General features: G+C 41.5%; 2 protein-coding genes across 5 annotated transcripts in view; both read left to right on the top strand.

The window, feature by feature from the left end:
• The first annotated feature begins 5,302 nt into the window (after positions 1–5,302).
• LOC115191547 (diencephalon/mesencephalon homeobox protein 1-like) lies at positions 5,303–7,859 on the top strand. The gene is made up of 4 exons (XM_029749345.1): positions 5,303–5,418; positions 5,767–5,948; positions 6,504–6,679; positions 6,883–7,859. Exons 2-4 carry the CDS (start codon positions 5,774–5,776, stop codon positions 7,339–7,341), a joined length of 810 nt encoding a protein of 269 aa, XP_029605205.1. The 5' UTR covers positions 5,303–5,418; positions 5,767–5,773; the 3' UTR covers positions 7,342–7,859.
• Positions 7,860–13,677: 5,818 nt separating this feature from the next.
• Positions 13,678–14,605, top strand: part of LOC115192544 (casein kinase I) — a 53,795-nt gene continuing 52,867 nt past the window's right edge. For 2 of the 4 annotated variants that reach the window (XM_029751168.1, XM_029751167.1), the window contains exon 1: positions 13,678–13,842. The gene's annotated coding sequence lies outside the window, so the exon portion shown is untranslated. The remainder of the gene's footprint in view (positions 13,843–14,605) is intronic. The other 2 variants (XM_029751171.1, XM_029751169.1) reach the window with 1 other exon arrangement.

The following is a 14,605-nucleotide window of genomic DNA, read 5'->3' as shown; positions in this document are numbered from 1 at the left end:
GACGGAAGGTGCGTTGGTATTGTCTTCTTTTCTTCGCAGATGTGTTAGGGATACAAAACGGGACAGAAATGCTAAATGGAGAGGCCCATTCTTTATTTTTCACCAGGCTCCACATTTTTGCCTCTTGAGCTCCTCCCGTCACATGTCACCATGCATTTCCCCAACTGAGGCCAGAGATCTCTTGACCCCAGGTATTAAAGACCCAGTTAGCACAGATCAATAACCACACAGTGTTCTACTGACAGGGAGGGGGATACCTAGTGTTTGAATGCAGCAGAGATTTGAGCATGTGGGGAGAAGCATCTCTAAGAGCGTCTAGAGAGGTCTTCATTATCAAAATCGATCAGTGTGCTCCCTCTGTTCACCTTTGACTGCTGGGGGTCGGTTGGTGCTGGCTCTGTGCAGGCGGGAGCACTCACGCTGACCCCATGCTGGGAGAAGTCTGGTTTATCCCTCAAAACACTGAACAGAAGTTACCCACTAACCACATCCCTATCAAACTTATTGAGAGAATTTGTTTTATGACCTTTGGTTTCTTTTGAACGTTTTCTACTTTGGTGAGGTTTCTTAAAAATGTACCTTTAACTTATTATTGTATGATTCCAGTTGTACAATGTATCAATGGCATATTGTGACAGGACAGCATTGTGTTTGTTGCTTAGGACTGAAAAGTGCTCAACCTTTCCTGAATAAACGTTTCATATTGACCTGAAAGCGAGCAAGTTATTTTTTTCATGAGTTGAAATGTAAAGGATTTTCTGCAGTTACCTTAACAAATCTGTGTGAATCATAGCGGCTGCTTGCAATTTGACTAAGGCCTTTGTTTTGACTTTGGATTATGGCCCATAATAGGCGAGTCCATTTGAAAGATCATCTGTGTGTGCTCTCTTTGGTCCTCGCCAGCCTCTACCCCGGCCCTCCGCTGCTTCCCTTGACTCCCCAGGCGGGCCTCGCAGCCGCCTGTCCTTCTCTCTGTCATTAACTCAGACTCATGCTGCCCAATTAAGTGACTGATCTTTACTCAGTTCCTCATATTGATCTGCCAGAGGAGCTGCCTGTGGCATATCTCCTTGGGGGTTGGGTGGAGATCATATGAAGTTAATGCCTCTAGGCCTCATACGAATAGAATTACTAATGCCCAGTTAACCAAAATCAATGAGTTTCAGAGATCCCAACGCTCCACTTCAGATCTATTAGATGAGCTTGATAGATTGGTTTGAGGCTGGTTGGACAATTTTAATGGCTGATAGTTACGAGAGCAACTGGTAGGGATCAGTTAAACATTTTTCAAATTAAGAACAGTACGCAGAGATATTAAGATATGCTGTTCAGGTTCTATGTCCTTAGCATTCAGTATTACTCAACATGTTTTATTCTATTTTTTTAATTCTAAAGCAGTTATTCAATGGTAAAGGAACAACACAGATACCCCTATAGCTCCCATTTATTATTTGTCTGTCATAGCTAGTGTCAGGGCTCACAGCGTGATCCTGGCACACACTGGGGCTTAAGAAGAGCTCCTGACCTGCCGCTCGCTATCCCTGTCCCCGATGGGTGAAAGGGCAGACGGTCCCATCGATTTCCCCCAATGAAGAAGTCTTCAGCCCCTTACCCGCTTTCTTCTGGTCCCCATGCCCCAGTCCTGACTGGGCAGGCCTGAAGGCCTCTATTGTGTTAGCGTGCCGATCGATCCAGTTGGTGTCCAAGGGGCCTCTCCTTTGAGATGCTCTCCCACTGTTAACTGACAACTACAAAGCTCCTGTCTTGATAGCCACTTGTCAATACAAATTTCCACTATTGATAAGTAATTGAAGAGAGAGGTGCTTTAGGGGGTGTTCCTCGGACTGCTGCTCTCAAACGGAAACATCTGCTAAACAGGAGACATTAACAAAAACACTTTTAGAATACAAAACCAGCCCCCCTCTGCCCTCTCCAGCCCCCCTCTGCCCTCTCCAGCCCCCCTCTGCCCTCTCCAGCCCCCCTCTGCCCTCTCCAGCCCCCCTCTGCCCTCTCTCTCCCCTCTTTTCTTTTACCAATCTGAATATTATTAAAAAAACGTTCAGTGGATAGGCAGGATGGAACACATTGGAGAAACTGTTCCTCAAACTGTTCCTACTCCAAAGTGTTTGATAGTGGGAGTATGAACTTGCTCTGTCTTGTTTCATTCATAACATTAGAATTTTAGCTTTTACCCAAACAATCATTTCTTATCTATTACACACAATGTTGCTGTCAGGATTGCTTTCTCCTTGTGCAACATACCATGCAACAGGAAAATGTTTTCATGTTTTGTCCGTGATTATATTTTTCACCTTTCCAACAGTATTTGTATTTTACATATAGGCCCGATAATACGCTCACTGCAGTTAGACCTGCATGCTCCTAGCTGCTAGATGGCGAAACCATTGTGACGTGACTAACTAAGGATAACCTTTGTCTTTTAGTTCCAGTAATCCGTGCCTGTGTAAGTGGATCCACCAGGAAGAGGATAACTCCCTTAAGATCTTTTAAATACTACCAGTAACTTATTTTTGCCCCTGTTCTCACAGTAATCCAGGTTATTTGCAGAAAATATATTCTCAGCTGTGTTGAAAAGACATAGCATGTGAATCATAATGCCTGCTGATAGATCCAACTGTGTTGAAAAGACATAGCATGTGAATCATAATGCCTGCTGATAGATCCAACTGTGTTGAAAAGACATAGCATGTGAATCATAATGCCTGCTGATAGATCCAACTGTGTTGAAAAGACATAGCATGTGAATCATAATGCCTGCTGATAGATCCAGTTTCAAATTGTGAATTTTGAGACATTGCTTACAGACACATATCATTCCACATCCGTACTGTGTATTCTTCCAGGTCTATCACCTACTACTTAATGGATATGGTGTCTGGGGTTTAAAACAAACAAAGCAATCAGTGAGGAGCCCTTTGGATGACTTGGAACAGTGGGAGAAATCAGTAATGACATCCCTTATTTAGAGTGGAACCCCGTTCTGTGGGGATGGGGAGGAGGTGGGCCTTTTGGAGGAGAAGGTTTCCAGGAGGGCAGTGGGTTGGGGTGGTGGCTATGGGGAGGGGGTTGCACACAACCAGAGTCTTTGTGTCTTTAATCCCCCCAGCCAACACAGCTTTGGCCAGGTTTCATCATGAAAGTGCCATGAAATAACTACTTTTTTTTCCTTAGCAGTAAATCTCCCCTAATCCTGCAGGCTGAGGAGACAAAGGCCTCTGGGACCTAATCCTGGACCGTTTAGTGAGGTTCCGGGGCTGGCCTACAGAGCCTCTTCTAAATGACTTCTTTTTATCAGACACTAATATAGCTTGACAGCCAAGAACAGTGGAAAAAAGCAAAGAAAACATATATCCACATATTTTAGGAATATAAATGTATGAACAAGTACTGTACAAGTATGAACAAAAATGTTACCTTTTATGCCAAATGTTCAGTTCCTATTGGGCAAAACAACTACAAAATATATATATATAATGTATCCAACAAATGTTGAACGAGTTTGTAGTCACAAGCTTGATAAAGTCATGCTTTCATTTCTAAACGAAAAACAAATATATGAAAATATACTCTCAAAATAAAAGGTTTACTGTCACCTAATATTAAACATTTGATCTCAAATCCAAAATGCTGGGATATAGAGCCAAATTAAAAAATGTAGCTTCACTGTACAAATACATATGGTGTTGAGTGTAAAAGTCATGGGATTGTGAGACCCCCGAGACTGACTGTGTGGGTCACTGATAGAATGCAGCAGACATTTGAACAGAAATATGCCTGATAGTGAGGGAACCACCCAAGAGGTCTAAGAAATATATTCGCTACACCCACAATAACATCTGCTAATCACGCCTATGTGACCAGTAACATTTGATTTGATTTGACCTTTAGTCATGGTATTAGGCAATTAAATTCCTACAGAAATAGCGGAATCGAGGGCAAAAATTAAAACATCTTAATTTATCAACCAGCCAGACTTTTGCCTTGAGTTTCAGAGTAACAGGGAAGAATGAACCTTTCAGTAACAAATGGAAGATGAGGACACGGCGGGCTGTTAAAAACATTGAGGTGGCTGGTTTTCGTTCCAGTTGTGGTAATGGCCCCTCCTCTCCTGACTGTATGGCTGGTGTACTTGGTGTGTGTTTTACTCTGGGACACAACTGATACTCGTGGGAAGCATAATCTGTCACTGAATGCTTTGCCTTTCCACCCTTCGCACCTTCGCTAAGGCCTTAGTGGAATTTACATGTCTAAACCCTTCAGCCTAAAGCTAGAGCTGGGTTATTGGAGATGATCTTATTGGAGTGCTACAATTTGAAATGTGTCACAATGCACAGGTGTGCCAGGACTTTGGGGCGAGGAGAAATACATTTTATTAGATGGACTGTGATATCCATACTAGTAATTGGGTTTTCATATTTTCATTCCACAAGATACAGAATTCATTGCACCAATAGTAACATTTGGATATCATATTTTTATTCCGATACACATTTAATTCCAACGTACTACTTTACATGACAATATATTGTACAGACCATTGGCTTAGAGCATGATTTAGTCATGGACACTGAAGTTCTGAACATTTCTCAGGGTGTGCAGGGCAGCAGCCTACTTTCATAAAGTGTAATGTCATGTTTACTGCATTTGTGAAAAAAAGTAGAGTTTTATGCAAGTGCTACTGAAAAACACACTCCACCTAACCTATTTGCAAATTAGGAAAAAACATTTGCATGTTGTGTTTTATCATTATTTTCCTTATTTTGGTGGGATAATAGTTCTCTTTCAGGAGATCTTGAATCTGGCTCAGTTGAACCTTAGGAAATTGGTCTCAATGGCCAATGTCCAAATTGTATTTCACAAACTGACAGTTTATGGGCAAAATATGTAGCCTGTTAGCAAAACAAACTGCAAAGCAAACCCCATCCAAGTGGAGATTGACAAAGCAGGGAGTTTAAGAGAAAGGAGGCTGAGAACAGGGAACAATCAACGGCTGTTATTTTAATCTGGCCTGCCACTGAGATTAGCGACCACATTGTTTTAATTGTTTTAACAGGAGGGAATGAAACGCTCGTTTATTGAGGAAGGATCCTTTGTGTAAATCTCCCCAAATTCAATAGTTTAAAAAACTTGAGCCCTTGGACCCCCTCTTTTCCCTCATCCCACCTAATCCAGGGTAATACCTTTCTTTCTATTGGCTAATGGTTGAGGGGAGCTGGAGTAAATGGTTCTTTAAATAGTCGTGGGTGAGAATGGTCTTCAGATAATTAGATCCATGCCATGACAAAGGGTAGCGGCGTACGAGGATAAGGCCTGCATTTCGAACTATTGGACTGTATAGGTGGACTTCTGAAAGCTCACGAGAATAGGTTCATTTCTGCTGTTTTGTGTGCTTCTCAGGTAAAATAAAGAATACTGCAGATGTTATACTTTTTTTTGTCTGATCTTTGTTTTGAAAATTGTTTTCTGGATGTTGGTAGCCAACAGAAGTAAAGTGGCAAAGGTTTATGCGTAAAGAATAATTACTTTCAATTACTTTTAATGATCAAGAAAGTTGCTTATGTTTACCATTTGTTCTGTTTTTATTTAAGTGAGTTAAGACTGTAGCCTAAATACAAATTGCACAGTGCAAGCGTCCTACATACATTGTACAGTAAGCTATAGGCTATATACTTTTTTTCCATTGTATGCCTAGTTAGTATGGTGTAAGTCCCATATAACTTAAACAGTTTTACCCTATGGCTTTAGGTCCGCTATGAATGCCTTAAATTTCTGCGGGGGATCCGACAGTGGCAACGGACTCTATCCTCTGCACAGCGTCAACTCCGTCTTTTTCGACCTCCACCACCAGATGGCAGACCAGTACCCGGTTTATCCATCAGCCAATCCCTCCTCGGTTCACACGTTCTCTGTTGCTGAAAGACTTGCAGGTATTTAGAATAGACTACTGTCATTTATGACTGTGTCTGTAATCGATGCATGCAATCAAACAAATGCAGGTGGAAAAATAAAAAGTGTTATAATTTTAGGGCTCCCGAGTAGCGTTGCCACTCTCGGATCCCCCGCAGGCACTGCAGCTCAGTGCTAGAGGCGTCACTACAGACACCCTGGTTCGTATCCAGGCTGTATCACAGTGCGCAGCCCTATGGGAGTCCCATAGGGCTGCGCACAATTGGCCCAGCGTCGTCGAGGGTTTGGCCAGTGTAGACCGTCATTGTAAAAAATAATGTGTTCTTGACTGACTTGCCTAGTTAAATAAAGGTTATATTTAAAAAATCTAAACATTTAAAATTAAATAATTTGTCATTCAAAAGCATTGCAGCTGAACTGGTATTCTATTGTCAAAAGACCCGTTTCCCACCTGAAAAAGCTGTTGAAATTGTTAATTGTCATGCTGGTATTTTCAGTGTAGCCTGATATCTCACATGCCCTCCTAATGTTTCACCACCTCTAATCTTGTTGTGGCTTGTCTTCTGTCCCCACAGAGTTGATACTGGAGGCCCGTTATGGGAATCAGCAGAAGCAGCGTCGGAGCCGCACAGCCTTCACTGTGTCTCAGTTACAGGCTCTAGAGAAAGCCTTCCAGCAGACCCAGTACCCTGATGTAGGTATGAGAGAGAGACTGGCTGTCTGCATCAATCTGCCTGAGGCTCGCATTCAGGTCAGTAAAGGTCGCTCTTCAAAGAGGACCAGCCTGTGCGCATGCTTTCATTCATGATATTTATTTGAACTGCTGCTTTTAGTAACTTTATTCTTGTGATATATATAACAGCTGTGGTGCTATTACCTTTTTAAACTTTTGATCAATATTACTGTTATAAATACGTCAACCCTTCACCAATAACTAAATGATATGCTCTCCAGGTGTGGTTTAAGAACAGAAGAGCAAAGCTCCGTAAGGGACAGAGATGCTCCCCTCTTCCCAGAGAGCAAAGCCTGGAGGAACCACATCAAACCAAGGCAGGAGGGGAAGAGAGGAGCACCAAGGATTCAAAAACACAAAGTGAAATCGCTGCTCTCTGGGAAGTCAGTGATGCTCCCACCATTTCTTGTCCTGGAGACTCCACTGTATCTCAGAACCACTCAAGATTACATTCTCCTCCCGTTTTTCCCTTTGTGGGTGGAGAGCGGTACCACCTTCCACATCATCAGGCTTTAGGGATGCTGTCAGCTGGCCTACATTTCACCCCCACATTCTGGCCCATTCTACAGCAACACAGCCCGGCTATAGGAGTTGCCCCACTGGTTGGTAAAAACTGCAGCCTTTCCCTTCAGACTTCCTGTCCCAGTAATGCTGTACCCATCCCCAACCTGGGTCTATAACTGCACTACCAACAACAACAACGTCTCTTCAGTGTGTGTTGGCAAAAAGGGACTAAAAGGAGAAAATCGTACACTGCTGCACTGGTATCAACATGGACACAGATAAACTACTGATTTTATACTTTGACTCTGTACAACTTTGTGAGTACAAGGAGCCTTTGCTAATTGTCCTGGTAGAGTGCATCTGACAAGTGAATATGTCTGTAGATAAGTTTGATTAAGAAACACTCAAAGGGGCTAGTATGTTGTGTTGTTGTGAGCATTCGGGATTGCAACCTGGAGTGGATTGGTACATGCTTCATTTGCATAAAGATGTTACTTTCAGTTTTTACTCACTTATCATAAGCACTTAGGAGATCAGAGAATTGTGATGTGGTTTGGGGCACTTTTCTTTTCACTTTTCAAATCGAATATCCATTTGTTCAAGACAATTTTCTGTAATGTCTCACAGTAGGAATCTTTATTCCTATCCTATGTTCATTTTATGGTTATACACAACAAAACCGTAATTCAACTGTATGTGAATTTAATTTTTTTTATTATGAATAAAATTATTTAGAATGTCTTTTTAGTTTACATTTGTAAACATCAACAACTGCCTCCCATGAAGCATCATTACCCATCACTCCACAAAAACCGCAGCCCTTACAGAGCAAGAGAAACAACTACTTCAGTGACGTCAACGATTGAAACTCTATTAGCTCGCACCCTGCTAACTAGCTATCCATTTCACACCGGTCACACTAAGACGCAGATATATATAAAAACGTTTCAACAACATAACTCAGGCAGTAGGATCTATTTATATGCAGATGATCCAGTTTTATACTCTGCTGGCCGCTCCCCGGATTTTGTGTTAAACGCTCTATAACAAAGCTTTTTTAGTGTCCAACAAGTTTTCTCTGCCTTAACCTTGTTCTGAACACCTCCAAAACAAAGGTCTTGTGGTTTGGTAAGAAGAATGCCCCTCTCCCCACAGGTGTGATTACTACCTCTGAGGGTTTAGAGCTTCAGGTAATCACCTCATACAAGTACTTGGGAGTATGGCTAGACGGTACACTGTCCTTCTCTCAGCACATATCAAAGCTGCAGGCTAAAGTTAAATCTAGACTTGGTTTCTTCTATCGTAATCGCTCCTCTTTCACCCCAGCAGCCAAACTAACCCTGATTCCGATGACCATCCTACCAATGCTAGATTACGGAGACATAATTTATAGAACGGCAGGTAAGGGTGCTCTTGAGCGGCTAGATGTTCTTTACCATTCGGCCATCAATGCTCCTTATAGGACACATCACTGCACTCTATACTCCTCTGTAAACTGGTCATCTCTGTATACCCGTCACAAGAGCCACTTGTTGATGCTTATTTATAAAACCCTCTTAGGCCTCACTCCCCCTATCTGACATATCTACTGCAGCCCTCATCCTCCACATACAACACCCGTTCTGCCAGTCACATTCTGTTAAAGGTCCCCAAAGCACACACATCCCTGGGTAGCTCCTCTTTTCAGTTCGCTGCAGCTAGCGACTGGAACGAGCTGCAACAAACACTCAAACTGGACAGTTTTCTCTCCATCTCTTCATTCAAAGACTCAATTATGGATACTCTTACTGACACTTGTGGCTGCTTCGTGTGATGTATCGTTGTCTCTACCTTCTTGCCCTTTGTGATGTTGTCTGTGCCCAATAATGCTTGTACCATGTTTTGTGCTGCTACAATGTTGGTGTGCTGCCATGTTTGTGTTGTTACCACGTTGTTGTCATGTCGTGTTGCTACCATGCTGTGTTGCCATGTGTTGGTGCCATGCTATGTTGTTGTCTTAGGTCTCTCTTTATGTAGTGTTATGGTGTCTCTCTTGTCGTGATGTGTGTTTTGTCCTATATTTATATATATATTTTTTTATCCCCCGTTGCCTTTTGGTAGGCCGTCATTGTAAATAAGAGTTTGTACTTAACTGAGTTGCCTAGTTAAAAAAGGTTAAAAAAACTTTGCATCTGCACTGTTCTTCAAATACATTGTTTTTGTAAAATTGTTGTGGATAGAGTTGTATGGTTTGTTTAACTTTGCAATGTTCGGTTTTTGTTTGAACCAGTTACGCCTGTGGGAATTGGCCTATATGGATAGGGCTAAATTTAAATGTGTCTTACAGAAGAAATATGGAAAGAATATGCATAACCATGGTAGCAATTGAAAGGGAACCATTTCGAAATGATGGGGAAATTATTAGACTAAAAGGTGAGGACACAACAGTTCACCTGACAAGACTGAATCCAAACATTACATTGTTGATTTTGCGATTTTACATTTACTGTACTTTTCACGGCATTTGTTGATAACGAAATCTGAGAATACTCTGGATACATTAAGTATATGATCAGAATATTATTTGAAAATGTGGGGTAGGTGCAACATAAGACAAAACAATTCCAAGGGTTTGAGAGAAAGGTCAAACTGTTGTCTCCTAGTGGTCACACACCTCTCCAATATGTGCACAGTTCCTAAGTAATTTCAATGCACTTTTATGACTCAAAGAAGAGTCTTCAAATATAAGGTGCTTTTTGAGCTCTCCTAGATGTGCAGTCGAGGAACTAGAGCAAGAACACTTGTAGTTGTTTTGTTTGGAACACAGCCCCGCATCCCCGCCATCAAACAATTATTGTTGTTGTTTATGCAATCCAAAAATGTCCCATTATAAATCGCAATCTGGGCCGGGTGGGCATAATTTGAAAGCTTGTTCTAATGTCAACATGGCTAGCTAAATGACCAAATACGATTTTACAGTGTTAGGCTTTCACAATGCAATTCAGGGAAGCAGATTGTAATTTTGGTGTGCATAGAATGGAGTCATGGACTGCATTCAAATGTGTGGTCCGCAGCAAATTAGGATCATTCTGTTCAGGACAACCCAGGGTATAACGCCATGTCATCTTGTACATCAAACATAGTGATCATAAACGTTGACACTGTGTATAGCATGAGTTTTATCATATGGGGTAAAGCAAACATTTTGACGATATTAGCCCACACAGCTACAAGGATGCATTTTCATACTAGGTTTAGGACCTCATATTGAAGCTTATAGAGACCCCAACTGATGTATAGAACAATCTTAAAATGATCTACTTTGGTTTAGATTCAAGCATCATGTAACCTCTAACACAGTAAATTCATTTGACTTTGTGAAATACATTTTTTGGGACCTAACCACTTTTTACATGTGGTTTCTTCCTTCATATCCCATCTTACATCACTTGTTAACGGAAGACAGACCTGTGCTAATTAGCTATCGAGCATGCACCGAACACCTGTGTAAAAGCCAAGATATGCTTGATCCAATAAGGTCGAGAGGCTTCGAAAAGGAGGGTGTGACGCAATTGCGGAGGCCAAATCGAGCTACATACAGCAATGCCATGCGCCTCACACAAACTTACTACCTTGACAATAAACATGGAGAACTTTGACAAAAGACTATCAGAACAAGTTCATGAGTAAAATGTATCTTTATGATACCTCATGTAGGGATTTCTAAGACACGAAAATTAATTTGAACTCCTGGAAAGAGATTGGGGAGGTAATGGAGATAGATTCGGTAAAGAGGTAATTGGAATGCAGACCATGGGCAATGGAAGGACACTGGATTGGTGCACAATCAACAAATCTGATCTAACAAAGTGGATATTTGTAAAATCTGTCATGATTGATGATTTGTAACCGGCCCACAACGTTGTTACTAAAATCCGATTAGGATATACAATTGAAGACAGAAGTTTACATACACCTAAGCCAAATACATTTAAACTTAGTTTTTCACAATTCCTGACATTTAATCCTAGTAAAAATTCCCTGTCTTAGGTCAGTTAGGATCACCACTTTATTTTAAGAATGTGAAATGTCAGAATAATAGTGGAGAGAATGATTTATTTCAGCTTGTATTTCTTTCATCATAATTCCAGTGGGTCAGAAGTTTACATACACTCAATTCGTTTTTGGTAGCATTGTCTTTACATTGTACAACTTGGGTCAAATGTTTCAGGTAGCCTTCCACAAGCTTCCCACAATAAGTTGGGTGAATGTTGGCTCATTCCTCCTGACAGAGCTGGTGTAACTGAGTCAGGTTTGTAGGCCTCCTTGCTCACACATGCTTTTTCAGTTCTGCCCACACATTTTCTATAGGATTGAGGTCAGGGCTTTGTGAGGGCCACTCCAATAGCTTGACTTTGTTGTCCTTACACCATTTTGCCATTTTGCTCAGGGTCATTGTCCATTTGCGACCAAGCTTTAACTTCCTGACTGATGCCTTGAGATGTTGCTTCAATATATCCACATCATTTTCTTTCCTCATGATGACATCTAGTTTGTGAAGTGCACCAGTCCTTCCTGCAGCAAAGCACCCCCACAACATGATGCTGCCACCCCCGTGCTTCACAGTTGGGATGGTGTTCTTCGGCTTGCAAGCCTCCCCCTTTTTACTCCAAACATAACAATGGTCGTTATGGCCAAACAGTTCTATTTTTGTTTCATCAGACCAGAGGACATTTCTTTGTCCCCATGTGCAGTTGCAAACCGTAGTCTGGCTTTTTAAAGGCGGTTTTGGAGCAGTGGCTTCTTCCATGCTGAGCAGCCTTTCAGGTTATGTCAAAATAGGACTCTTTACTGTGAATATAGATACTTTTGTACCCGTTTCCTCCAGCATCTTCACAAGGTCATTTGCTGTTGTTCTGGGATTGAGTTGCACTTTTCGCACCAAAGTACATTCATCTCTAGGAGACAGAACGAGTCTCCTTCCTGAGCGGTATGATGGCTGTGTGGTCCCATGGTGTTTATACTTGCATACTATTGTTTGTACAGATTAACGTGGTACCTTCAGGCGTTTGGAAATTGCTCCCAATGATGAACCAGACTTGTGGATGGCTACAATTTATTTTCTGAGGTCTTGGCTGATTTCTTTTGATTTTTCCCATGATGTCAAGCAAAGAGGCACTGAGTTTGAAGGTAGGCCTTGAAATACATCCACAGGTACACCTCCAATTGACTCAAATGATGTCAATTAGCCTATCAGATGCTTCTAAAGCCATGACATCATTTGCTGGAATTTTCCAAGCTGTTAAAGGCACAGTCAACTTAGTTTATGTAAACTTCTGACCCACTGGGATTGTGATACAGTGAATTATAAGTAAAGTAATCTGTCTGTAAACAATTGTTGGAAAAATGACTTGTGTCATGCACAAAGTAGATGTCCTCACCGACTTGCCAAAACTACAGTTTGTTAACAAGAAACTTGTGGAGTGGTTGAAAAACGAGTTTTAATGACTCCAACCTAAGTGTATGTAAACCCGACTTCAACTGCATTTGACTGTTTTTGCTGCCTAACATTTCAAAGTTGTCACTTTCAGGTTTAGAAAAAGTGACTGCTAAATTGGAACTCCCACTCGTATAAACTGGTAGCATAGTTAGCATACAGAAATCGATGGTGGCAGTCAGTCGTTTTTAACTGTAATGCAGTTGATTGATCACGATGATATGAACATGAATTGGGGTTGACATCCATACAAAGCATTATACTCATATTTATTTGAACATAGTGTGAAATACAAATTTAAACAATAGCCTAAATATAGACACATTTTGCTGTGCGGGGCAATGGGGAGATTCGGGATGGAGATGCAGGTGGGAAAACTGTGCTGCCTTTTTATTTCATGCTATGTTGGCTGAGCTCCAATGTCAGCACCGGGAAACGGACTCCAACATCTCAGAAGAGGTAAGGTCTTTTCGTTTAGCCAGTCGCTTGTAATTAGCTGGATGGCTATAGAAACTAGCCCTGAATCACAATGAGTGGTGCGGTGCAGACCAGTTTATTGGATGCATATGATAGCTCCCTGAAGCACAAGAAGTTTGAATGTTCGGACTTCTAAAGAGGCCGCAAATGCTGTAAACCAATGCAGACATCAGATTGACTATACATATGTTTTTAGCTGACTGGGGAGGAGGTGTAGGTCGTCAACTGGAGGCACTAAACTGTGGTTTTCAAGAGCTAACGTGTTAATGGTTTCCTAGAAACAAGGGCTACTCAATTTGCCCCACTCTCACCTACTTGTATGTCTAGTGGGTTATATAGAAAGCACCCTCAAGACACCAAAGTTCAACAAATAAATGTTGGTATGCGTTACCAAATTACAGACCAGTATTTCACAACAACTCAACATTTGCATCTCCGTAAATTGTACGGCTGGAAACTGACCCAGCATCTACGCACGAATATTTCATGGTAGCTCGATCTGTAGTACGGATTTAGTCATATTCTCCAAGCGAGGTGCGCTAGTTAACCAGCGCCGATGGGAGAGGAAGAAGGTGACGCTGAATTATCGAATGCTTACTTAGTTATCGGCTGGGGAGGCTTAAATCGAGACAACAACATCAAGCCCTAGCTAGCGAGGGGCGAAGATATAACATCTCATATATACGTGAACATGTTGATGCATCCACTTTGAACATACAGGGAGGTAAATATGTTCTTTGTTGATACTATACACGTTTAAATAGGGGTGCTTTTTTTCCCGAAGGCATTTACCCGTATATTAACTAGCTAACGTTAGCTAGCTACAAATGGATTTCGGTTGTGAAGATTAAGGAGTTGCCCGCTGATATATTTGGGAACTGAATAAAACGCAGTTTTTTGGGGGGTGAAATGCACTTTATTTTACGTACGGCTACAAGCCTCGTATAATGTTATCTAGCTATGTCTGCTAGCTACCTAACTATATTAGAAGGGTGTGTCTTGATTGATATGAAATGAAGGTTATGTAATTAATATTAGATGTTCTGCCCAGTTTTAGCTTGTTCTAGTCGGCGCCATTAGCTTGCTTAGCTGTACGGGACTGATCGCTGTGTTTTGGGAGCAATCAGTAACGTTAAACTATGGCATTTTCAATTATTGCCCGATGAGTATACTAACTACAGTAGCTAACACTTCTCATAGTTTGCAAAGTGGTAACCTAGCGTAGAAAGACGACAAACTGTTGATAAGTCACTATCTCAGAGACTGTTGGCCACTTCCCAAATGACCTGCAGTGCTAGCAGCAGCTCAGCTGCGATACTAGTAGCTAGTTTGCAAGTCTGAAACGATTTGATACATTTTCCACGGTTGAAGCGACTCACGTTTTCACTGTCACAAAGTATTTACGGAGTTGACAAGTAGAAAAAGATTAAAACCACAGATTGATCATAAGTATTGACCTCTTCGTACAGGTAGCGGTTTTATAGGTA

Source organism: Salmo trutta, chromosome 4 (assembly GCF_901001165.1).
Source record: "Salmo trutta chromosome 4, fSalTru1.1, whole genome shotgun sequence".
Classification (NCBI taxonomy): Eukaryota; Metazoa; Chordata; class Actinopteri; order Salmoniformes; family Salmonidae; genus Salmo; species Salmo trutta.
This window is presented reverse-complemented; position numbering and strand designations above follow the sequence as displayed.